The sequence below is a fragment of the Carettochelys insculpta genome, chromosome 16 (assembly GCF_033958435.1).
Source record: "Carettochelys insculpta isolate YL-2023 chromosome 16, ASM3395843v1, whole genome shotgun sequence".
Classification (NCBI taxonomy): domain Eukaryota; kingdom Metazoa; phylum Chordata; order Testudines; family Carettochelyidae; genus Carettochelys; species Carettochelys insculpta.
Window position 1 is genome coordinate 22,489,745 of NC_134152.1, and position 27,044 is coordinate 22,516,788.

The following is a 27,044-nucleotide window of genomic DNA, read 5'->3' on the forward strand; positions in this document are numbered from 1 at the left end:
CTCTATTTCCTTCCATCTTGCCCTGTCCAGTGTGGTGTGGCTTAGTTTCTGTAGACCAGCTCCACACCAGTCTACTATATCATCTGCCCATTTCTCTGTGGGGTCCATTATGCCCACTACCAGGGTCTTGACTTTTCGCTCTTTGTTCATTCTGCAGATATGCCTGCAGCTGTGACTTCCATTGTATAACCTTCTGCAGTAGGGTCTCTTTCAGCTGTATCTTCCTATATAATTCCTTGTTGGTGACCTTCTGCATCCACCTTATTCTCAGAATTTTTCTATAACAACTGCTCTGAAACACCAATATTCTTCTCTTCAATCTTCGTTATCATCCATATCTCACATCCGTACAACATGCTGCTGAACACACACGTTTTCAAGATGCTCAGCTTCATTCCTAAGCTACTCACTTTGCTTTTCCAGATCTTTGCCATCACCTTCAAACTCACACTTGCTTTCACCATTCTAGTCACTACTTCGTTCTTACAGTCTAGATCATATAGCATGTTGCTCCCCAGGTATGTGAACTTCTCTAGGTCAATTCCGTCTTTACTGATCTTCCTTCTTTCCTTCTCTCCAAATAACATTGTCTTTGTTTTATCCATGTTCATAAACATTCCATACCACTTACCTTCCTCATTAAACATTTTCACTGTTCTCGCTAGCTTCTCTTCATCTTCTCAATGATAACTATATCATCCACGAACCTCAAGTTGTTAATTCTGATCCCACGCACCAATATCCCTTCTACCTCTTCCTTGATCTTATCCATCACTCTCTCTAGGTTTGTGATGAAGATACTTGGTGACATTGGATCTCCTTGTCTCGTACCTCTACTCATTCATAAACCACATTCCCACCCTTCTGCACATTCTCACCGCAGCTTCTGCATTATCATTGATATCCCTCAACAACCCTACCAGTCTGCTATCCACTCCATATGACTCCAACACCGCAAGTCACTTTCTGATCTATAGTGTCAAATGCCTTCTGAAAATCCATGAAGCAAGTGTAGATGTTCTTGTTCTTTCAACAAGCTTTCTCCATTATCAATCTTTTAGTGCCAATATCTGCTGTATGGTACTTCTGTCTTTCCTGAATCCCACTTGCTTATTCACTAGATGTTCTGTCTGTGATCTCAGTCTCTCCATCAGTATCATCATCAGCATCTTGCCTAGATGACCTGTTAGGGCAATTGTTCTGTAGTTCTTGCACTCCAATGCACTTCCTTTCTTGCGTATTGTCACTAGCACAATTCTTGTCCATTCATGAGATGTCTTCCCTTTTTTCCATGCTATATTACATAGTCAGCGTATTTCCTGAATCATATTTTCTCCACCATATTTGATCATCTTTCCCATGATCTTACCATTTGCAGAGCTCTTCTTGTTTTTTAGCCGTTCCACTGCTGTTTCTATTTCCTCTTTCAAGTTATCATTCTCACGGGGAGAGCCTAGCATTACTACAGAGAATTCTTTGCCAAGTGGTCTTGCCGATGTGCTGAGGGTTCAAGTGATCACCACACCTGGGACTAGTAAGGAATTTTATCCCAGATCAGATTGGCTCAGAAGCTGGGGAGTTTTCCTGCCATCTTCTACTGCATGAGGCATGGGTCACTTGCCTGTTTAAATAGTGTAAACGGGGGATTCTCTGTAATTTGATGTCTTTAAATCATGATTTGAGGACTTTAGTAACTCAGACAGAGGTTATGGGTCTAATACTGGAGGCAGTGAGTGAGCCTGCAATGTTTAGGCAGTCAGACTAGATTGTTACGATGATCCCTTTTGACCTTAATGTCTATGAATTGGTAAGATTTCTATTTCTGTTACACTGGTGTAAATGTAGAGTGATTCCAAGTTCACAATGACATCCTAAACATGTCCCCATTACCTTTTATGTGAAGTGCTAGTTTGGTTTTGTTCATTTTGCATAATGTATGAAAATGGGTTGTATAAATGAAATTCCTCCAGTTATTTTTACCTCAAATTCAAATCCAATGTGATCAATTGGGATGGTGTATTTTCTAGCATAGTTCTGTGAAACACCTGTCAAGAAGGACTGAGTAAAGTAGAATCCTGATATCCAAAATACATTGGGTGGCCCTTGACTGATCCACTCCTGAATAAAGAAAACAAAAACAATATGTTAATTAACAAAACCCAAAACATGCATTTCTTTAGATTGTAAAAACTCTAACTGTATCGTGCAGCTGAACTCCATGTAAACCATTTCTCTTTACTGCAAAGTTCAAATTTGAAGTAAAGATATGGAAGCTCTCTATTGTCACTGCACAATAAAGGCTCAATTCTGAAGTGCTTACTCAGAACTTTAAGCAATTACAGGTTGAACCTCTCTAATCTGGAACTCTCTCATCTGGCAACATCTGTAATCTGGCATGATTTTAGTTAGCTGGATGACCACTTATCATGGGTGTGTGCCAAGTTTCCTATGGTCCCATAAAGTCCTGGCTCTCCATGTTCTGTGCTGTTATTTAGCTGTGATTTACCCCTAAATGTCTTCTAAGAGCCCAGTAAGCAGTGGAAGTGTTGGTAGTGTGCTAGACCGGGGTCAGTAAGCTTTCCAAGGCCAAGTGCCGAAATTTGATCTTTTGACCTTTATGTACAGTCTGAGTGCTGTTGATAGTTTTTAAAGTCACTAATAGTCCTACTCACAACAGCTTCATTAATAAATAAATTAAGATGCAGAGCTTTAGGTGGCGGATGGTGGCAATAGCTGGTCTTTTGTTAATCCACAGGGGGTGGTTTTCAGCAAGCTCCCAGCTGCATGGGGGAGGAGGAGTGGGGCTGAGCTCCCATCTCATGTGCCAATGAAAACTGGCTTGCATGCTGCTCTTGGCATCCATACCAGGGGCTGCTGACTGCTGAGCTAGACAATATTGACCTCCTGTAGTTCAGCAAAGTCTCTCACCTGCAACTGGTCAGGTCTCAAGGGTGCCAGATGAGGGACATTCAACCTGTACTCACATGGATAATTCTCAGGGGATTGTTCATGAGAAACTACTTGCAAATATAAGAGGTTCAGAAACTGGCTGTATCTGGGAATTATTAAGTGACCCTAAGTGAAGTAAATCCTCTCATTCAGCTTTTACACACTGGTCCCTGAGAAGTATCAGAGGGGTAGACGAGTTAGTCTGCATCTTCAAAAACAACAAGAAGTCCTGTGGCACCTTATAGACTAGCAGGTATTTTGGAGCAGAAGCTTTTGTGGGCAAAGACTTGCTTCATCATATGGGTGAGAGGAATCCACAGTTTTAGTATACCTCGAAGAAGGCCAATCGTGTAAGAAGATCTGACACATAGCTGCCCAAGGGTTTCAGCGAAGGATAGGATTTGGCTGCCCACATGGGTGGTACTTTGCCTCCAAGCATGCTGCTGAAAACATCCTCAAGTTCAGACGACATCAACACTTGGCCTTTGATAGCTTTGCCTAAATTGACAAGACTGCTCCGAACAACTTCTGTAAGCCTGTAAGTAAAGGGGAGATTGTCGTTTCATTATTCACTAACCTCTGGTCCAAAGCCCATTTAAATCAGTGGACTGACTGCTATTGACTGAAAGCCCTGAAGAGTATTGAGAAATTTCTCCCTGTATCTGTAAATACCAAAACCATTTTTTGGTTATTTTGTAACTTCCAGTAAAAACTTCCAATAGACCATGGAAATTAATTAGCCATAGCTTTAAACTTTAGAAACAAGTTGAAATATTGTCCTTTGCTGAGAATATAGGGACTGAATGACTCAAAGGACTCCTAATAGGATATATAATCTTTCACCTCATCATCATTAGTTCACATCTGGGCCATGTTAGCAGCGACTAAAAATTATTACTATCAGATAACTGACCATCAGCGTACAGGAAGTCGTTTGCTGCAGCTTTCAAGTAGTTTGGGTGCACACTCACCAGAGCAGCATCTGCTCTCAAAGAGCTTTTCAAAAAGGAATGTATTGTAAAATGCTTGCAGTTGTCTAATGCTTGCAATCTGCTGCTGATTGTGAGCACAAACATATTGGCCCCTTTCAGCTTTTGTAAAGTCAAAGAAAACAGGCTGCCCCACCTGTTGAATCTGATAAGTTCTTGCCTAAGAACTGTATTCATGGATTCCTCATAAAGCACTGGGTATTTATTCATTACTGCTTCCAGGTTAAAGTCATCTGGTAATTTGGACAGGATGTCCCGGGCCAAATCTTCAACAGTTTGCTGAAATCAAGAATGTGCAAAGAATAGAGAATTTTTTCAAATGGCTGTCTTTCTTCTTGTTGCCTTTTACAAAACAGATTTCCTCCAATATTGCTCTTTTACGTGCTTTTGCTTCACTGGATATAGCTATTATTCATCACACACAAAGGCCCTGTCCCCCCACTAGTAGGGAGCTCTGAGCTAGCCTGATTGATCTGAGGACAATCCACACAGAGCAGAGGAAGGCGTGAAAGGGGCTCCCCAGATCTTCCAGGATCACAGCCTGTGGAGCTGCAGAATGGGGTTGGATGCAGATGAAATGACTCATCTGCAAGAGGGTTTTCTGTGCATTCCAGCCCCTGTGCTTTCACCACCAGAGTCATCCAAGCTACCGCAGTCTTGACACTGCAGCGACTCCTGTGGAGAAGGTGAAGGGAAGCACAGCTGACAATCTGTGCCCTAACAGTTAAGCACCTTGGGGATAAGCTGTGTGTATGTGTTGAGGGAGATGCAGGGACGGGAAAAGCCTGCTCTGGTGCCTTGATTTCTGGGGTAAGGACAACTTTGAACTAATGGGTCTATCTCGTCTGATTGACTGTCCTTGAGATCACTTCCCAGAACTCTGGATTCAGTACCCATGGTAAGATGAAGCAACGATCCTCCTGGCTCCTGATGAAGGAGATTTAAGTGGTGCTGCATGGGTGAGGGGCCAGGTTAGGGAACAAAACTCTAGCATCAGGATTTGCTCCATGACATTAAATTGTGTATTTTGAATCTGCCATTGAATCTGAATCCAGGGACTTAATCAATTCTGTGTTTCGATTATCATGGTCAATGTTGCAATGCAGTGATGATCTAAAAGCCCGAATCAGTAATTACTGTTCAAATATGTAGATTACAGGGAAAAAAACATTTATGCAAGCCTCCATTTATTTGACTAGGTTTCGTTCTCCTTAACCAAATGGGATTGTATGGCATTAACCCATCAGACTGGGACATCTCCAGCATTGCTTTGTGGGCATGCTCAACCGTGATTAATAAATCCTTTCAATCTGGTCTCTTTAAAGGCAGACCACTCTCTGTTGTTAGTGGGCCCTTTGCCCATTAAGTAAGTTGATTGCATCTACAAGGAGTCACTCAAGCCCACTCCCTGACAAGTAGTCATAGGCAGGATATATTGACTCCTCAAAGCCACAAAGGATGATGCACTACGAATGCCTTCCAAAGACGCTTCCTTGACAAGGGTTCTTTGGTTCCCCACTCCCCATTACCTGTGGGGATTTGCCACCTCCACCCGCTTGTCTAGGCAGAGTCAATAAAACACCATTGAAAAGCTGGTTGGTCTCCTGATTATCTTTAGTGATGTCTGCATTCTCATGAAGCCCGAACACTTCAGGGTGTGTTGTAATTGGTAAGCTTCGTAAGTAATCAATATACGACTGCAAAAAAAACGAAGTTACAAAAAATGTGGATTTAATAATATACTTTTAGCAACCAGTATGGACAGCCCAGCTTTCACTGGAATGTAAGAGGAATGTAATACACAACTGGTGATGTTCAAACACATGTATCCTCAACTATAATATCATGGCTTTACATAATCCAAGCAGACAAATCCAAAAGCTTCAAAGATTTCAGAGACTAATTTAGGACCAGATCTTGCAGTCCTCATGTAAGTATTGAGTGTATCTAACTTTCTATACTAACTAATAAATTCCACACTCTTACTCAGATGATGCTGTTGAAATCAGGAACTAGACCTGGGTGAACCATCCTGTCATGGTAAAAAGGACCTGTAGGACATATATAGCAGCTTCCCTGAATAGTTCCCTGGAGTCTGACCCTTCCCAGCTTTGCAGAACCACAATGGTCGTGAAGTAGAAAACCTGCACAGATGTGGCACCATTTTCACTCCCAGAAAACAGAAGTTGTGTCAGAACATTGAGTGCCAGAACCAGACTGGTGGGTCTCTAATTCTCTGCATACAGAGATATTTTCCAGCTCTCTTTATGATCTGCCAATTTTTAGTTTCCTGTACACAATAATGCACAGCCATATACACTGAGAATATCATCCTTAAAAGTTCACATATAAACAATGATTTATTAGAAGGAATTTCTGTCCTTTATTTCCCTACCTGGTACGGCCCATGTGGTGGTATATAGTAATCATCCCCAGGTGAAAGTTTATACTTCTCCTGTTCTATATCCTTGTTATAGACAATGGAAAGAAGTGACAGGAGAAGACGCCTGTCTTTGTCGTCTGTTACTCTCCCACCATAGTTACACTCCCCTGGGAAATTCAACGACAAACAAGGCTGAAAGATTGAATGGTTATTTATAAAGACATAATAAAAATGGTTTACATTAAAGAATGCCACTGGTAAACTGAAAACCATGACAGGAACTAACTAACCCAGTGCTGTTCAAGCTGTGATCATTTGACCATAAATGTTGTGGAAGGCACTTCCAAACTGGGAAACTCCTTCCCACACAATGAAGAATCACGTCATGCCTTCCTGCTAAGTGAAATCCATCTTTGGGGCTCTTTTAACCATTTCACTTTTTAGAGATTATCTGCCCTGCTAACTCCAAAAAGTAAGCATTTCTCTTATGCTCTATACAACTGCTTCCTGTCTTTGGTATAAACTCAACTCTGACTATATAAGTGCACATGACAAAACTGCAGTGACATAAATAAGAGGACAGAAGCACTTTGCAGACAGACCTGGAGAAATTAGAGCAGTCAGAGCTGTAGAAGCAATGGAGAGAGATTTGGTTCTAAGAGAATAGAAACTTTTATAGCAGCGGAGAGAAAATAATAATAGCCTAGGGGGGACATAGTCAAGCAGCCTCAAATTTATTCTCTTATCTTCTCTCTTTTAATACTGCCCCAATATTATTTTTCACGTAACTAAATTCTCTATTCACTACAAAGAAGCATGAAGTCATATTCTGGAGGTTGGGAGGGCAAGTGTTCATGAGCTGAAGAATGAACAGTCTTTAGAGGACTTTGAATACCATGAAATATATCGTTTTACATGGCACAGTACATTCTGCAACACTGTATAAGTTAGGGGGATGATCACGGTCCTTGGAAATCTCCAGGGGTACGTCATGCTCTGACACCTTGATCAGCCATGGTGATAAAGATGCCCCTGATGCTTTTGTTTGACAAATGTTAAATAAAGCCTGGGAGTTTTTCTGGACCACCAATAACCTCTCTAGCTATGTAAACTACAACAGTAATCTAGTTACTTAAATATGGGGGTATAAGCTGCTTGGCTGTGAGTAGTGGAGCAGAAGAAAAAATAACTACATGGAATCAATCCCATTTCACAATGACCAGCACAGTAGTTATGGTATTATCATTCACCACCTGAAGTTATTTGTGTAAATACTCACCAGTCTTAGTACATTGCAATGTGCAACAACTTCTTTACCTGTTAGATAGGTCAGTGCTTCAAATGGGATTTCTTCATACTCATTCAGAAACATCTGGATCTGACGCATACTGATTCTAAGATCAGATTCATTGAATTCATATGGAATATTCCAACCTGTTCAATTCAGAAGAGGTGTGGGATGCATTGGTATATTGCACAGATAACTCAATTTTGGAAATAATGATACTGTTAAGAAACTGTTATTGCAGAGTAACTGTCTCCTTCTGCTAGACACCTACCCAGTGAAGCTTAGGCATTTGCCTGAGTGTTTACTGCCCAACGTGGAGATACTTATTTTTTAAAAAAACATTCTATCCCAGTGTAATACTATATACTTACTTACTGCATTCCAAATAATTCAAGATGCGCCCAGAGGTCCTGACATTTTGACACTGCTCACAGCTGAACAGCTGTATTCTAACAGATGTAAGGAACAAGTAACTGTATGGTGCTTTAGCTCATCTGAAATAAGCTGGATAGCAGGACCATGGGAATTCTGACTGATTTAAATTTTCAACCTTCTTCGTGACTGACTGAATTTGCACTTATTACTTTTTATCAATAAACTAATATCTTCCTTCTAACTGTCATGCATGTAAAAGGTACTGTGGTTGCTACTTAAGTTAGAAAAACAAGAATTACAACTTATCACACCAATAGTATCTAAGTCATGGAAGTTATTTCCAACCCTAACTGTAGGGAAATTATTGGGAGATATTGTGGTGATCATTGTGTCATGCAAAACTACACCCACTCAGTCATCTAGAATAGATATATTTCTCTGTCAGACAAACAAATATAATTTTTCTTTATCATCAGCTGCATGATAAACTGAGTGAGTAGATAGTGTGTACAGACTGATTAATTTGTATGGTAAGTTGACAATGCTGTGTTAAGCATATGCATACCAAGTTCATATTTGAGTTAAGTAGGCAGAACCCCATGTAAATCAACCGAATATATAACAGGTGAGTTGGGTGCTAAATATTCTCAAAAATAGCACTTAATTCAACATCACACTTGTTGGCCATGTAAGATTCATTTACAAGAAGAATTCTCGTATATGTTATGCTTTCAGAAATTTTCACTGTATGGCCAGTTAACTGCATCTAAATAAATTTAAATGTTACAGTAAATGAATATGTGTCCTACCTCCGCTTGATAAAAAAGTAAAAAAAAATAATCTGAGCAAAATTCAATTTTTATTAATAAAATGAAAATTTGAATAGCTATTTTTGACAAACAGGTATATAACTTTTATGCAGAAATGTAATATAACAACACGACCCCCACAGAAGTTTATGACTGAACATAAATACTTTCTATATTTACTTTGCAAGCTCCCAGTAACTACAGTAGCTGTTATGCCTGAATAAGAATTTTAGGAGTCGACACTGTGTTTATTTATACAATCCAAAAATTCAAAAGAGCTTGTCAAGGTTGTTTCAGTATACTCTGTGGAATGCTGAAACACACATATTCCAAGCCATCATCAGATAACGTGACTATCCTCTTGTCATAGTGCTGGAGGTAAGGCTTCTGGGCTGGCATTCTGGGTACAAGATATTGCAAAACTGCTAAAGCTTTTAAGGAAATCTGCAAAATGATCCAAATCTTACCTAATGGGCCAAAATTTTTCCTTTCTTGGACCAAGGCATGGAAAAAGCAAAGGCCAAAGAGCAATTTTTGCCACATTTCTTGTTTTTGGCAACTGTTGAAGAATGCAGGATCAGACACGGGGTCATTGAGGTATGACCGTAGGAGGTTTGCTCTAACCCCTTTAGGAGGTTCATTGGTCATTTTGATTCCATTCTGGAGAATGCTGACAGGAAACTTTTCTGATGGATAACTAGTTAACCATAATCTGAACCAGTAAAGACAAAAACATATTTGATTACATATCCTCAATATTGAACTGCATCAGTTTTAAACTTTATTAATATATGAATCAGTTGCAATCTAAACCTATTTTTAGAAGCAGATGTGGATGAGATAAAGTGAATACATAGAAAAGATGGGGTCTTGATTACATATTGTGATATTCTCAATGCTCTCTAAATAATTCTCATGTAATAATTATTCATATAATCTTTTTATTCCTTTAAATTTATATGGGAAATACTCCCACCGAAAACAGAAGACGATTGAAGCTCCTACCTGAATTTTTCATGGGTATTCTCAGGCACTATTGTTTCTTCGCAGATTTTTTCCAAAGCAGGCATCCAACTGGTCGCAAGATGGCAGTTTTGCAACACTACCCAAGTTCCATCAATGATAGCCTGGCAGATCATTTTTGCTGCTATAGGACCCTGGCCTTGGCCAAGTGAAATAGTCTGAATGCTTGTTCCACCCATGCCAAGATCATCAGCAAATTTTAACAAACCTATAACAGCAAATTTAACACACATAAAATCTTTAAGTAAATAGATCCCTGTTGCTGATGTCATTTATATATACACTCACAAACACCATTAAAGGTACAAATGTCCATCTGCATTTTAGTCAATTGAAGAAAAGGTCAGACTAGTTTCAGATGGTGGTATGTGCCAGTCTCCCACACAGTTGCTATTTTTTACATGTAAATTATTCTCAGTTTAAAGCAGGAGTGGGGAACCTTTTTGAGTGGGGGTCCATAGGTTCTGGGGTGAGCCCAAAATGAGGTGCTCAGTGATGGGAGGGGACTGGCGGTGAGGGGTTCAAGATGTGGTGTCTGGGCTGGACAGGGGTGAAGCTGGGGTGGGGGACTGGGGCAGGACCCCCCCCCACCACCACCCGCTGTTCCCACAGCAGTGCGGGGACCAGGGCATTAAAACCGAACGCCCTAATCCCTCTGAGGAATAATAAGACTTGAGTTCCATCACCCTGTTTTCTAAGAAAAATGGCACTGGAGGTAGAGTGCAGTAGTGGGGGGTGCCGGAGTGAGCTGGGGTTGAGGTATCTGGGTGGAAGAAGATACAGAAGTGGGTTGTGGAGTCTGGAAGGGAGGTGCAGGAGTGGGCTGGGGGACAGGGTCTGGAAGGGGGTGCAGAAGCAGTGTGGGAGTGAAGGGTCTCGGTAGGAGAGAGGGAGGGTGTGTGAGGGAGGCTGAGGTAGGCATATAGGGTCTGGAAAGGGGTGCAGGAGTGGGATGGGGTGGGGCTCTGGCTGGGAGGGAGAATGCAGGAGGAGTTTGGGATACAGGACCTGGAAGGAAGGGGCAGGGGACGTGGGTGAGGGTGACTACTTGGTGCAGCAACAGGGGTGTGTGTGGGGGGAACACATGTCACTCTGCTTGGCTCTGCCTGCTGCAGGGAAGGCAGCCAGCAGCACTGCCTTCCCCACTCTCCCACTGGCTTCCCTGTGGCACACAGAGACACTCTCCCTTGCCTGGCAGAGCCCGCGGGCCGAATCAGGTCCTGTCTTGCCTGGATCCAGCCCATGAGGCTCAGGGCTCCTCTCTCCACCAACAATGAAAGCCGACCAGTGCTGACTATAGGTCCCCCTCTCCTGATTTTAAAAGTGGTGTAAAAGGGCCTTAATATAAATGCAATATGGATTGGAATCTGGATCTTGTTAAATCCCAGAAGATCCATTTGGAGGTTTATTCATTTCATCACCATTTTAATTATAATTTTTCTTCTCACTTCTTCCTGTTCTGGTGCATTTTTACAAGATAAACGGCATATGTCAGGACAAGACTATTTGGAATATGAAGTTACTAATACTACAATCAATTTACTGTACTACATAGATTGTTTAAACAAAGGATCCCAAGTTCAATCATGCAAAGTAATTCAATATAAAATCTTTTTGTTAACCTCACCTGCCATGGGATCAGCCCCTGGTGATAATACAAAAATCAAAGGTGCACAGCAATTGGAATCATTGTAACTTCCTGCCAGGTCAAAAGTGGGGGGCTCTATATAAATTCTTCCCATATTTTCTGTGATGAAATCCTGTGTTGCTGGAATGATTTTATCAGGTCTTAAACACCGGAGGATGACCATACGATCTAGCCCTACTACTGTCTTCCACACATCTGGGAATGCCTCTTCTTGGGGCTTTGCAGAGTCATAAACCATTTTCCACTTTGAAACATTCTCCCTCACGTGATCCATCAGTCCATGAAGGTTTTTTAGACTAGATGCACGTACAATCTCAGCCCATGATTTGTCAGTCAGCCAGTCTGGGGCTGGGTTGAGGTAAGGATTATCAAGAGCAACACCCCCTGTCAGTAGGAACCGCCAAACCTCATCATCTATTTTACTTTCACCTTTCATTATTCCTATAGTCAGGAGGAGAGAGAACAGCAGTTTATCCTTCTCAAACAGTGACCGGCAGACATTATTGTAGATGCTTACTGTGAAATGTTCAATTATATTTTCAATTCTCTCCTTTAGATCATCACTCTTTTTGCTATTAGCGATGGATTGAATGTACAAGTTAATGAACCAAGTTAATGAATATTGGTACATCGGTTCAATGTTAGCCAGATCAGAAATGCAGAAGAATACAGTTGCTGAATGAACAGCTACTGGCTTGTAACCCATTCGAGTAGCATCTATTTGCATTTCAGTTACAGAGGCAATTTCCTGTTTCTCAGAGATTTCTTCAGATAGCTCTTTGGATGAAGATAAAATCTTAATTGCTGTTTCATCTTCTAAAATGTTTCCTTCTGACTTGGAAAGAACTTCAAGGATTTTGTCTTCTATCTCTTTCAGCTGTTTCTTGTTGTCTGCACTTTCTATGATCAGTTTGTTTTTCTTTTCTTCCAGCTCAGGCTTTTCCTTTGCAGCTACGATTCCAAGAAGTTGGTCCTGAAGACCAAGTGGCGTGATCATGAAGTTGAGTAGACAAACTTTCACAGCCACTTCAGGAAAATAATGAGGATTTCTTAAACGAGTTGTCATGTAGAACCTGAAGTCTCTTGAGTATTCAATTATATTTTCACCTAACCTCATATATTCCACACCCTGTTGCTTGAATGTTAGCTTTAGCAATATAGGCTCAATGAAAGCATCTAGATCTTCACTGATATTTTCAAGCAAGACTGGTGTTCCAAACTGAATAGCATTTTCCAGTGTCCTCACATAATTCATATCAGACAGTTTGATAACTGAAAGCTTGTTAGATTTCTCCATATTTTTTACCCACTTGTTGGCTTGCCTTTGAGGATCAATCATTAAAGCCCATCTTCTAGAATTAGAAACAATGATACCATTATCAATAGAAAATGAATCAATTGGCAATCCAGCAATCTGCCAGGCACGGATTTTGACAGGATCCCCTAAAGTGTTACTGAGACTAAAATCATTCGAGCATGGTATATGTTTCTCCTTGCACAGGACCTGCCATTGCTGTTGGCACTCAAGACGATAGTCTACAGTAAAGGCTCCCAAATAAGCCACTGTTCCTGAAGACAACAAAACATCGCCAGTAAGATCTGTGTATCGGATTCCCAACAGTCGTGCAGCTTCTGTCCACCGGTCTTTCTCTCCTCCAAGTCCACTAATCAGCTTTTCAGCCCTTATCAGCTTTTGTGAACAGATTTCAATGTTGTTTTCTAATTCTTTCTTCCGGTTATTCATGCTTTCAAACTCGTCATTCAAAGCTTGGAGACGGTCCATTACATCCTTAAGTTCCGCACGCTTTTTGTTGAGCTTTTTCATTTGAATTTCAAGTAAACCTTCAGCCTCCCTAAGACGCTCACGTTTTGGAGCAACCACTTTAGCTACGCGGTCATACACCTCCATGGCTCTCACCCACTTGCATAAGCCTTCACACGCTGATGACACGTTTTTTATGACAGCCGGCTGAAAATCTGGATGTTCAATAAACCTCTCTCTGATCCTCTTCATTATAGCAGGAGGAATATTATCTTTGTCATATGTCTTTAAGCTGTCAAGGAATTTCAGATCTCCTAGAAGCTTTCTTGAGATTCCCCAGTAGTCCTCTATCATTTTACCTGTATTGCACATAAATCAAATCTGGCTTAAATTATAGGTATTCAAAATCAAAATACTTTAATGTCAATATGAAAAAAATAATACTAATTGCAAATGCAGTTAACAAATTTTAGAAACATGCTTACATATAAAAATTCAAACAAGGACACTAAGCATCATTAATCTGTGTCAAACTGAAATTTAGTAGGCATGGTCATTAATGATACAGTAATTTTAATCTGCCACAGGCAAAGGGAGAGAAAGCAAACAGTTATAAAAGTTGTCTTTTATTAAATAAATTCTATTCTGAGCATTTCCTTCCTATTTAACATAATCAAAACAATATGTATAACTATTAATTCCAAATTATTCAGGATAAATCGTGGATGCACTAGGTAGAGGTGAATGTGGCAAAAGTAACCATTTCTCCTTTTCCATCCAGTATACTTATGTGTGACCTAATACTAACCCTAGTAATCCCCATGTGCATAAGGGTGGCTAGCATGACTAATGATGCTCCACAGGTCCAAAGGGAGTGGTTATGTAGGAGTATGGCCTAGCCAGGATTTTGCTTCCCCTACATGCTAGTTAATATTTGGCAGGTGGTGCTAGTGGGGCTCATGCAAGTATAAGCTGTAATAGTGCAGCATGCACCACCAGAACTCTCTGAGGGCTTGCCTACACTAGAGACAGTGGATTGAAGCTGCAGCGGCCGATTTATCACGTCTGCTTAGTTTCGACTTTGGAATACTTGCTCTCCTGTCCATTGTGGTACGCCACCAGGACGAGAAGACTATCTGGAGCTGAAGGACAAGCAGTTCCCACCAACCTTACCATGTGGAAGACATCGCAGTAAGCACATTAACTTGAGCTACGCTATTGCAGTAGCTGAAGTAGCATAGGTTAGATCAAGCGTGCAGGGGTGGATTTAGTGTAGACCTGGCCTAAGGCATCCCTCCTGCATCTGCAAATCTCAGCTCAGCATGAAAGTAAAGCAGAATAAATGACTACGTCCCAGCTCAGACACACATATAACATCATCCCTAAGCTTTCAAAATAGTATCATTACCACTGCCACTTGGATCAGGCTTTCTCTCTGGTTTCATTCCTTTCATTACACAGATACTCTCCATGACAAGCTTGACAGGGCCTGGTGGATTCTGCATGGCTTTGACAAGTGAGATGTCTGAGGGGTTCAGGGTATCGAGAGCTGCAAGTGCAGCTTCTAGAGCTGGCATGGCCTCTGCAAGGTCCCCTTCACAGTCTTCCTGAAAATACATTGAACAGAATGCTTTAACCCTTTGAGTAGCACAGTCAATGGGACTGCCCTAAGTGGAGATATGCTAATGAGGCATTACTGAACCTTTTGCAGTTATAACTAGATGGTGAAATACACATAGCATTGTATGTTTCAAGCAGAAGTAACTATTTTAATAATTGATCCTGACAGTTTAATGCATTACTCTCCACACAGTCATTTCAACTGCTTCTCTCAAACCCATGTTCCATTTTACAGTTGAAGGCTGTAGGGATAATTCCATTTTATCATTTAAACATCTTCAAAATACTCCTGCTGATTTGGTGTAGGTATTGAGAAACAGGTGGTAGGAGGGTGGGACGAAAGTGACAGATTCAAGGGACACCAGAATCATGCTGAGCAGCTCATTTCTTTTACCATGGGCATGTTACTCTTTGAGCAGAATGCAACATAATGCAATAACTTCAGTGGTAACCCCAGACCCAGCAGCTGTATATGTTTTGCATCATTGTAATAGTGATTCTATAAAAGTGCTGGGGATTTTCACAGTCTTTCCTGGAGGTCTCTATGCTTGCTTCATCTGTTCATGGAGATATTCTCTCTGAAGATGCTTGGTCCTGGCTCATGACTGGGCTTCTGGGTCAGTATCACAATAAAAATAATACTAATGTTTTCATGACCATCTCATTCCTCAGTAGTATGGATACAGGGTTCTGGGTTAATGATTTGCAACTCCTGGCCTAAATACAAGAACATCACATAAAGGCATTACAGGAGAAACAGCTTCCCACAGTGTGATGAGATACAAAGCTGAGACACTTCATCTCCTAGGCTGTGTCTACACCCTCTTCCAAAAGCTGTCTTATCCCTCAAACATTCTGCCGACAGTAAGGCAACAGAATGCAGCACTTTTGTTGACAGCTGTAACCCACTCTTCATGAAGAATAAAGCCTCTGTAAACAGAGCTCTGGACAGAAAGCCAGCCTAGATATTCTGGTGGGGGAGGGAGGGCCTCTGTCAACAGAGAGGTCTTCTGGGGCACGAGGCAGCCCTGTCTGTTGTGCTTCCAGTTGTCTGTTTTGCTGATAGAGCAGCCGGGCAGTCCAGCTGCTCTCTGTTGGCAGAGTGGATCGCTCTTGTGATCTGCTTGGCAGTTTGACTGAGGTCTGTCAGAAGACATCTTCTGACAAAAACTTCTGTCAACCAATCCCTGTAATCTAGACATAGCCTAACATAACTCAAATAACATAACTAACATAACTAATATAACTTAACTAACATAACTAACATGAATAACTAACACAACTAATTTAACATAACTAACATAATTAAACTATCATAACAATTAAACTAACATAACTTCATTAACATAACTAACATAGCTAAAATAAGCTAACATTTCTATCAATGTAATTTAAGTAACCTATCCTGACTAAACTAACCTAACTTAACTAACATAACTAAATTAACATAACATACCTAAACTAACATAATATAACTAACATAACTAAACTAAGCACAATTTCCAGATATGAAGAAGTGGGTCTGCCCCATGAAAGCTAATAAATTATTTTGTTAGTCTTTAAAATGCTACAAGACTGCTGGTTTGTTTTGTGTAGATACAGACTAACAGGGCTACTTCTCTGTGACTATAACTAAACTAATATAACATAACATAACTAACGTAACTCAACAGAACAGAACAGAACTTAACTAACACAACTTGGTTTGCTAGCCTCTGGAGCTATGTCTATATCATTTGCTATAGCTCCTGCCTGGGAATTGATTCCTCAACTGAACTGCTAGATTAAGTAGAAAGACAACTGTCGGCTGCCCTTCCTTAATGAAGGGACCTGAGCACTGACGTTACTCCCTGGACTGACTGCCAGCCCAAACGGTGCTATGTTCACTGCCATGCCTTGGTTGATGGTCCTGGACAAGGGAGGCTGATTATTGCCTGGACTGATTGCCAGCCAGTGCCCCATCTACTGTTGGCCGTGGGACAGACAGACTCCCTGTGGTTCAGTCCCAGCATTGGACAGACTGAGCCCCCTGTACTGAGTCTCCTGGCCTGCCAGACAGGGAGAGACCCGTAAACCTCTCACAGGTATGTCTATACCACAATTAAAACCCAGCATCTGTCCCACGGCGGACTCAGGCTATTTAATGACAGTGTAGTTGTGTGGTAGGGTGCATCCTGGGCTCTATCCTCCTCTGAGGTGGGAGAATCCTGCAGCCTGAGTCCAAACGTCTACACCCAATTAAACAGCCTCCTACTGCAACCCCCGTGAGTCTGAGGCTATGTCTGAGCTATGAGATAAATTCAAATTTAAGGCAGTTAGCTCAATTGTACCAAGTGGCTGTCTTCACTGTCAATGCCATTAGCTCGATTTAGGAAGCACTAGTATTGATATCATAACATCATCGAAAGTGGCTGGGTGTAGCATCAAGTTCTCATTTAAAAGTTTGAATAAACACCAGTATGGAAGAGCCAAATCTTAAAATCAAATTTATTAGCCTCCAGAAGTGTCCTGTATGTATCCCACAAAGCTATGTGGTTACCTGCCATGTATGGCCACTCTCACCTCCGCTGTTCTCCAGGTGCACAGGAATTAGGTCCTGGGAAGCCCACAAATTTATTAGAAGTTGAATTTATCTCGTAGCGTAGACGTAGCCTCAGTCAGAGGGCATGGGTGTCTAACTGCAGTGTAGATGTAGTCAGGAGAGTAAGGGTGAAATCCTATGGTCTACAGAAAGCCTTGTGTTTTTGAGCTACTTCAATCCCAGTGCCTGGGAAATAAGGGCTGCGAAGGTACTCCTATAGGCTGTAGCAGTCAGAAACACTAGCACAGTGTAAGGAGTGGAGCTTTGGATTGAATCACATAGTAACATGGCATAGTAAGGTGTCCACAGACTGCAAATACCGTAAGACCACAAACTCCACATAGATCAGTGAGCTTGGCATACTATAAACAGCAGTTCCAGCTTAGAAGCTACAGCGCCAGTTTGTAGATAGCAGCTGTAGAGTAACTGCCCTATGGCCCAGCTTAGGTGTGGGCAGGAGATTTCTCCCCGCATACCCTTTAAAGGGTCTCTATATAAAAACTGTTCAATAGGGTTTTATGCAGAGGATGAGACTTATTCCAGATAAATAACAGTCCTGGAAAGATATTAAATTATATGTGCAAGATGGACATTGAAGTTGGAGCATATCTGTTGCACTGCAAAAAGAAATACTGGGAGTATTGTAGAATTATCATCACACCATACAAATACAGCCAGAGTAATGTTTGTTAATGTTAGTAACATCACAATCATTGTATCTCACATTTTTTCTTCTCTAATTGCATTGTTAGGAACTTGGTCCTCACATGTAAAGTACTATGCATCTACCTCCTCAACCATCATTTGCTTTGACAGGAGGTGAGCCAGATTCAGTACCTCCCAGGGATAGGCCCTTGAAAACTACCTTAATAGCTTTGGAAACAGCCGCAGCATCATTGGCCTCTTTTTCATCTGCAGATACTAGCTCCTTCTTTGCATCCACTTCAACTGTTTCTTCTTCTATCTTGATCATCATTTTCTCTGTTTCCGCAGAGGTCTGAATTAGTTCAGGCTGAAGGGCAGTCAGCTCCTTCTGCATCTCTGCCACCTAGTGAAGACATCCAGGATATGAGAGAAATCCTGGTAATCTGTGTGTGTATTTCCTGTCTCAGTGTGATAGGAAGAAAACAGTAAAGATGCTATGACACAGTGCAATTTTAAAAAGGACACTCCACATGCAAAGCACATTTTAAAAAGTATCCTTCTTGCCTACTTTACTGAGATTGCATGTTAAAACTGAAACAGATATTTACAATTTCATGTGTTTTTCATATTTGTAATGTCTTTACTTTTTGCAAAATGCTCCACTCTCATTTGTATGCATGGATGAGAATGAAACCCAGCATAAACCAAGCAAGAGACACAGAAGAGGGACTAACAGCAGATCCCTGTGATGCTCCCCTCCACCAAGGAAGTGCACAGAAGTAGGAAGCTCCTTTTGTTTTTCCAGGGTCTGTTCCAGGAACAAGGGGAAAGAGTTGGGAAGCAGTAGCATTGAGGACTTGGTGGATTTCCTAGCGCAAATCTCCTCAAAGATTATACTCATTCATGCAAAAGTAACTCCCTCTCTGCATTTTCTTCCAACAGTAAACTCTTCCTATCCAGCAGCCCTGGGACCAGGAGGTTGCCAGATATTCAAATATTCTGGAGAACAGAGAGGTATACCTAATGCTAAATAAAAACAAGAATAGATATTAAGAAACAAACAAAAATGTATGCAGAGTACTTGACTTAACAACAGTAGTACTCTACACTGTATTTGCTGTATTAATCTGTATTTACTTTCACTGTACTGTACTTATGGAAAACAAAATGAAAATTTACTTATGGTTAAAATGCCGGTTATTTGAGAGGTCTGGATAAGAGAATGCCAGATATGAAAGAGTTTACTGTATTCTGAAATGTGTGCGTGGGAGGGAGGGGAATAGGCACACGCATCCACAGTTAATGTCATGAAAGCTGTTGAAGAAACTATGCTGTCAGAGATTCTTCCACTGGGGTTCTAAGAAAACAATAGTGATATTTAAAATTAGCAAAGTTCAGTTTGGTTAAATAGCAAGGTCTCCATTCAGCCTTACATTGGGAGACGTACCCTGAAGTTATGTGCTACAGTTTCTCAAAATATCTCAGCAAGATCTCACATTTGTTGGTGGCTTTGAACAAAAAAATTATTAACACAACAGTGAGCAACAAATTAAGCTTGCAACTCTTATTAGCGTTAGCGGAAGCTGTGTCCTGAACTACCCATATGCTAGGTTAACAACATATTCTTCAAGTTTTCAGTCTAAGCTTACCTGAGAAGATGCAAATTCAAGTTTTTGAAGGCCCACAAGATAACGATTTCTCATCATGTCAATTTCTTGCCTCTTGCTATTTAATAGTGTCTTAAATGTGAGAATCAGTTCCAGATAAGACGTTGGTGTTACATAGTTGTGTCTTCGCAGTGTGCTGTAATAGCTGACAGAGAGCTCTCTCACACTTTCTTGGAAATATTTGCACATTGACACAACCCTATGGAAAATCTTACGTTACCATGAATGAAAACGTCTCTCTATATTAATCTTAGCAATTTTGCATCCTACCAACTGTTTATTTCTATGAGAATCTAAAACAAAAGAGCCAAAATCTGCTCTTGGTTACACAAATGTAAGTCTAAAATAACTCCACAGAGGTCAAAGATATTATATTGGTGTTACTGAGAGTAGAATTTAGCCCATTATTTAAAAATATACCAAGCTAAATTCTCTTCTCACAAGATTTTTGCATGTCCTGAATATGCATAAATCACACTAGAGTCAAAGGGAGCTTCAGGTACCGAGCACCAATGAATACTGGGCCATAAACTCTCCCCAGCCCAAACTGACTATTGTCACAGGGTGTCTCCCAACTGTGGTGCCCATCATCATCAGGCAGTGATTTTCCCAGTGTGCCCACTTCAATTTTCTCTTCAGCATTGCCCAGGGGTAGTCCAAAACATGTGAATAAATTGTCCTTGGAGGGTTAATCTGTTACAAAATAAAGCCCTATGTATATAAACCTTAAAAAACCAAGTCCCTAACAGTCTATCAATGTGCCCCTTCATTTCAGCATCTCTCATGATGCTAGCATGAGTGCAAGGCATTCTGGGAGACCATTTTAGTTATACCACTTAGCATAAATGCAACGCAATCTGGGCTTGGCTATCAGAAAGAAAAGAGGTGAGGCAGAGTCTGCAGAATTTAGCAGATATGGCTGGAGCAGAGGAATTACTGTTCATCCTGGGACGTTTCAGTGCTCATATGGACTCAGGCTAAGGAAGCCATGAGCACGTATGGTGACAGTATGCAGTGGAATTACAGATTGCAGTAGGTGCTGCACCACTTGACCCAAATGAACCAGAGAAACATAGTTAAGAACTGTAAGATTATCCAAAGTGAAATGTCCCAAATGCATGTCATTGGTGATGATGATTGCAGTTGGATCCGGCATAAGCTTTGTTCCAGTGAGACATGCACCAGGATATAGTGCCTGCTCAGTGTAACTGCAGACAAGTTTTGGGAGAAGTTTTGAGATTTGAGCCAAGTGCTGCACAAATTGAGCAGCAGAAAAGGAGTAATGTATTCTCATGAATGGACTGAGCAGCAAAGCTGAGATGTTCTGTTGACATGCTAAACTGTGTAGGCCACAATCTCAAGAAGAATGAGCTAGTGAAGCAAGCAGTAAGAAAGAAGGTAAAAAGTTGATTGAAAATAACCCTTTGGCAAAAGCAGTTGCTGCCGATAAGCCTCCAAATGAGCAGCAAAGCAAGCAATCGGGAAAGTGAGAAAGTTAAACTGCCCTCAACTTTCCAAAAAGAAAATACATGCAAGCACACAGACAAGAAACAAAAGAAAGGAAGACAGACTGAACTTCCCATTCAAAAAGGATGCAGGGGGCAGTCTGCCTCTCTGTCTCTGACTCTTGAGCTCAGGAAGGTCCACAGCACCTCTTTCTGCTGGCTTCCAGCCAATTCCTCCCTCAGCAGATTTTCTCGAGGCAAATCTCTGGCACAGACACCGACTTTCTAATTTTCCAAAGAGGCTCTTCACTCACTCTGTCCCAGGCTCCACTCCCATTCCATCCCTTTCCTTGAGGCTCTACCTTTGCCCCATCCCATCTTCACCCTGACTCTTCCCATCCCACAACTTTCTGCCATGAGCTGTCCCTTCCTCAAGCATCCCCTGCATGGCACTGAACAGCTCTTCTGCAGTGGGCAGGAGGCATTGTGAGAAGCTGATTGGTGGGGCCTGCCAAAGGGCGAGAGGTGCTGGTGGGAGGAGGAGAAGCTGATTGGTGGGGCCACTGGTGCTTTTTCCCTGGGTGCTCCAGCCCTAAAGCACTCACCAAAGCTGGCACTTATGCTCTCTGATGCTCCTTCTGTCTCAGATCTGTTCCCAGGAAGCTGTCATCTGTGCCTTCCTGTCTTCCTCCAGACACCCCACAACCAGCTCTCAGCTGCCTTTTTCCTGGCTGACTCTATCTGGACTCTATGGCAGTTCAAACTCACCAGGTCTATCTCCCCTTGACTCTATAGCCCAGTTGTTTTAAGACCCATTTATGTGTGTACTGACAAGTCATAAATGGCCAGTATCACCCTGTGAAAGCATCAATGGAGGTGCACTCTTGTAACCAAGACTATGTTGACTCTCTGAGCTGAAGCATCACACAGCTGTGATGTTGTCCTTATATGGGGCTTCAGCTGGAGATGAGGTTATCTGCTTCAGAGACCTCTTGACAAATAAACACGTACGCTTTTCGAATTTCATCTTCAAGTTCAACATCTTCCAAAAACTTGTTTGCCACCATTTCCAATGCATCAGTGGGCCAGCTCTGGAACCAGTCAATGGTGCAACAGTTTATTAGTGAAGGGAACATTCGTAGTCGATTTCGGAATGCATCTCCAATTGGACTCATTGCTGGAAAAAATGTACATTGTTCATAAGTAAAACAACAGGAAAGAGCAGAAAGATTTAGAATAAGACTTTGTGTATTATATACAGACCTAAGACAATGTGTAAATTTTTCTTCACTCTTTCAATAAAGAAGTTGTACATAGCAAGTGGAGTAGCCTCGATTTTCTTGCCTTCCGTCCTTGCCGCTGCCTGCATTTTCTCAACAATTTCAGCCTTCTCATCTGCTGCAAAGATATTAGGCACATCACCTGTATTTAAAAGCATGTTAACATCCTCCACAAATGCCTCGTCCTTTATTTGACTGTCACAGAACAAAAATGACACATTTTTGTTACCAACACCTGTCTGCAGCATGATTCGTTTCACATCCTCCTTCCATTCGTTGTTGCCATAGGACTTTGTGATTTCAATCTGAAAGAGCTCAAAGGCATTCATAAAGGTGGCCAGCTTGGTAGCACTTTGTCGCCCACTCCCACCAATTCCCACTAAAAGCAAATGACCATTGTCCTGTTTCAGTACTCTGCATATCCTTGAGATATGCTCAATGGCAAACTTAAACATGACCAAGGGCATTGGTGCCTTGCTGATATTGTTGTACTCATCAAGGTAATATTCCATCACGGTTGTCAATTGCTTTAAGTCTGTGATTTCATCATAGGCTTTTACATCACTGTCTGGTTTAAAGTAGTCTCCAAAGAAGAGGCTGCGGATATTATTATCAGTGATCTTGCCAGTAGGTGACAGGTGACTTAGGACCTATGGAGAAACAAGATTCAGATAGTAATTCAGATTCTATTTTTCTCTTTAAAGAAATACTCATCTATATCCATACAGTAGCAGGTCCTACTACTGTGGGTAATGCTACCTTCCAGCTGTTCCAATATATTATTTTAGACCCAAAAAACCCCCAAAATAATGTACATCGAAGTGTCATTTTTCAGATTTGCATATGTCAAAAAATATGGGTATTTTGACTTCCATATCCAGCATATGGCCAAATTTAAGGCCTAATACACCCAGGCCATGTCTACACTACAAAAATAACTTTGAAGTTGCTTACTTCAAAGTACAACTTTGAAGTAACAGATTTCGAATTGAGCATCTACATACACCCTACTTTGAAGTTAAACTTTGAAGTAGGGCACTACTCCATTCCCGGGAATGGAGTAAGGACTTCGAACTTGGCCTCCCTAGTTAACTTCAAAATAAGGGAAAACCTGTGTCAGCTTTCTGCTGGCTACTTTGAAGTAGCACCTAACTTCAAACATAATGTCTAAGTTAGCTCCTAGTGTAGAGGCACCCCCACCGGGTGTATGGACTCTTCCACATATGCATAAATCAAATAATGGCATGGTTAACTACTTCAGCCCTAATCCTGCTAGTTACTCATTCCAGGCGATGTGCTGCCCCACAGAGAGTCCCACGGAAGTCAGGAGTCCTCCTGCAAAGTATATTCTGCAGGATGACAGCCCTAACTTCAATGTGCAAATGCACAATATATGAATAGATGCACCACCAAATACTGCAGGTGCATCAATGGAGATAATTTTTCTACTATTGCTACAGCATATCTGAAATGTGGAATTAGTTTTGTAAATTTGTCAGTCCCATCTACGTGTCCAAACTGTTCCGAGTGTATAAGCCAGCACACCTTATCAACACTCTGCTTGAAGTTATTTGATGTTGTTTCTTTTACCATCGTAAAGAACATCTCTCTGTCGTCATTGTCAATTAAGCGGTCATAGAAAACTCGATAAACTTCATGGATCCAAAGTCTGATCAGCTTATCCCCATCCTGTAAAAGTACCAGAGAGGTAGCCGTGTTAGTGAAAGAAAACCTAAATGAACAGATCAGTATTTGAAGGGAAGGACTTGTTTCATAACAAAGGAGTCGGATCACCATCCGAGGCCCGATCCACTTCTCACTCAAGTTAGTGGGAGTCTGTCCTTTACGAGAATACAAGCAACTGGGGCAGGATTTCCTTTACCAGACTGCATACCTCACTACATCATAATTGTGGCATATCTTTCCAACCTATACATTCTTGGCTTCTGCTGACAAAACATTTAACTATTGCTCCACTGAGTGTGTTTATCTTTGGGGCATTTTATGATGACTTTTCATATTTTAGAATAATGTCAGTGGCAATGAAGAAATGCCACATGACTTGTGATATGGTTGCTTAAGAACAACACTTCCAGCGATGAACAAGGGGCATGACATCTAGGTCCCTCTGAAGGTAGTTTTGTCCTGCATATATTCTCATTTTAAGGAATAAGAATTAACATACATAACAACCACCCCGTAGTAACATTAACAAATATCCCCACCATTGACACAACCCTCCTGCCCACAGAGCTTCTCAGAGGACAAACTGCAGCTGCCTTCCTCAGTTCTTGCACCAGAAAGAAAGGTTACTCACCGTAGTAACGGTGGTTCTTCGAGATGTGTCCCCGTGGGTGCTCCACATTAGGTGTTGGGCTCGCCCGGCGCTGCAGATTGGATCTTCCAAGCAGTTTCTGCCGGACCGCGCATGCGCCGGTGCGCACCGCTCCCTTGTGCGCTCCTGGCCACGTGCGCGATCCGGTCCCCGCCAGTTCCTTGACCAACCGCCTCAGATGCTCCTGCAAAACACTAACCAGAGATCCGAAGCGGGGAGGATGGGCGGGTAGTGGAGCACCCATGGGGACGCATCTCGAAGAACCACCGTTACTACGGTGAGTAACCTTTCTTTCTTCTTCAAGTGTCCCCGTGGGTGCTCCACATTAGGTGACTACCCAGCAGTAACCCAAGATAGGAGGTGGGTAATCGGATTATGTGCAGCTTGTCCCCAAGAGGACCGCTGTCGAGAGACGGGTATCCTCTTGGAATACCCTGTGAAGGGCGTAATGTTTGGCGAAGGTGTCATAGGATGACCAGGTCGCCGCCCTGCAAATGTCTTTTAGAGCAACGCCCTTGAAAAAGGCTGTTGATGCCGCCACCGCCCTAGTGGAGTGAGCCCTGGACATGGCCAGTAAAGGAGTCTTTTTGAGTTCGTAGCACATTTTTATGCAGGATACGATATGCTTCGAGATTCTCTGCGAAGAGAGACCTTCTCCTTTCGATTTGGGAGCGAGAGAGACTAGGATTCTATCCGTTTTCCGGAAGGACTTGGTCCTGTCTATATAGAAGGCTAGCGCCCTCCTCACGTCCAGGAGGTGTAGGCGCGCCTCTTTGTTAGAGTTATGAGGCTTTGGATAAAACGAGGGTAAAACAATAGGTTCATTAATATGAAACTCAGAAGAAACTTTAGGAACAAAGGCTGGATGCAGCCGTAAGGTTACCGCCTCCTTGGAAAATACTGTGCAGGGTGGCGTTGCCATAACTGCCGCAAGCTCGCTCACCCTGCGAGCTGACGTGATTGCGAGAAGAAAGGTCGTCTTTATCGTAAGGAGGCGGAGGGGAACCATGGCCAAAGGCTCGAACGGTGGTCCCATTAGCGCGTTAAGCACCAGGTCCAAGTTCCACGAAGGTGGAAGCAGTTTCCGAGGGGGGTATAGGTTTACCAACCCTTTGAGGAACCTGGTAACCATGGGATGGGCGAACACCGTGTGCCCTTCCTCTTCGTGTCTGAACGCCGAAATGGCGGCAAGGTGGACCTTTAACGAGGATAGTGAGAGTCCTCCTCTCTTGAGGTCCAGTAAATACTCTAATATTACAGGTATAGGCACCGAAAGGGGGGCTAGCTGTTTGGTAGAACACCATGCCGTGAAGCGAGTCCATTTCTGCTTGTAGGTCTTCCTGGTGGAAGTCCTCCTGCTACTTTCTAGGACTTGTTGCACTTCCTCCGTACATGTGCTCTCTAGGGAGCTGAGCCATGGATTAACCACGCTTGTAGTCGCAGGCCTTGGGGGTGCGGATGCACTCTGGACCCCTGGGCTTGCGTGAGCAGATCCGGTGCCATCGGAAGGGGCATCGGTGGACGGTCCGACATGCGCAGGAGTAGGGGGAACCATTGCTGTCGATCCCACGTTGGGACTATCAGGATCATCTGGGCGCCTTCCCTCCTGGCTTTCTGCAAGACTTTGTGGATCAGCACTGTGGGAGGAAAAGCGTAAAGCAGGGGGCCCCTCCAGGAGATCGCAAATGCGTCCCCCAGGGACCCCTGTCCCAGTCCTGCCCTGGAGCAGAATCGTGGGCACTTCTTGTTGTGTTGAGTGGCAAACAGGTCTATCTGGGGAAAACCCCATGCGTGAAAAATCAGTCGTAGCAGATCGGGACGGATCTGCCACTCGTGCGTGAGTGCGAAACGCCTGCTCAGCTGGTCTGCCTTCACATTGTGAGCGCCTGGTAAGTACGAGGCTTTCAAGGTTATATTGTTGGCGATGCACCAGGTCCACAACCAGACTGCTTCCGCACATAAGGCACGGGACTGAGCTCCTCCTTGCCGATTTATATAAAACATGGTGGAGGTATTGTCTGTACTGATCCCGACTACTTTGTCTTGTATATGGTCTCGAAAGTGTCTGCAGGCGTTGAACACTGCTCTGAGCTCCAGTATATTTATGTGCAGTGACTGCTCCGTGGAGGACCACAGCCCTTGCGTCACCTCTTCGCCCATGTGTGCTCCCCACCCTATGAGGGAGGCATCTGTAGTAAGAAAAACCGATATTTGTGGTTGGTGGAAGGGTACCCCTGTTAGCAAG

The 27,044-nt window shown here is 42.4% G+C and overlaps 1 protein-coding gene across 1 annotated transcript in view; it reads right to left on the reverse strand.

The window, feature by feature from the left end:
- The window catches only part of DNAH3 (dynein axonemal heavy chain 3), a 114,309-nt gene that overhangs the window by 3,614 nt on the left and 83,651 nt on the right, over positions 1-27,044 (reverse strand). The window contains exons 42-56 of the mRNA XM_075010225.1: positions 24,010-24,153; positions 22,448-23,114; positions 22,196-22,361; positions 19,722-19,938; positions 18,293-18,475; positions 14,635-14,833; positions 11,444-13,585; positions 9,799-10,024; positions 9,261-9,505; positions 7,639-7,755; positions 6,334-6,488; positions 5,468-5,635; positions 4,075-4,217; positions 3,281-3,485; positions 1,981-2,118 (exon numbers count right to left, since the gene is read on the reverse strand). Coding sequence (XP_074866326.1) covers positions 1,981-2,118; positions 3,281-3,485; positions 4,075-4,217; positions 5,468-5,635; positions 6,334-6,488; positions 7,639-7,755; positions 9,261-9,505; positions 9,799-10,024; positions 11,444-13,585; positions 14,635-14,833; positions 18,293-18,475; positions 19,722-19,938; positions 22,196-22,361; positions 22,448-23,114; positions 24,010-24,153 — 5,115 coding nt within the window. The remainder of the gene's footprint in view (positions 1-1,980; positions 2,119-3,280; positions 3,486-4,074; positions 4,218-5,467; positions 5,636-6,333; positions 6,489-7,638; positions 7,756-9,260; positions 9,506-9,798; positions 10,025-11,443; positions 13,586-14,634; positions 14,834-18,292; positions 18,476-19,721; positions 19,939-22,195; positions 22,362-22,447; positions 23,115-24,009; positions 24,154-27,044) is intronic.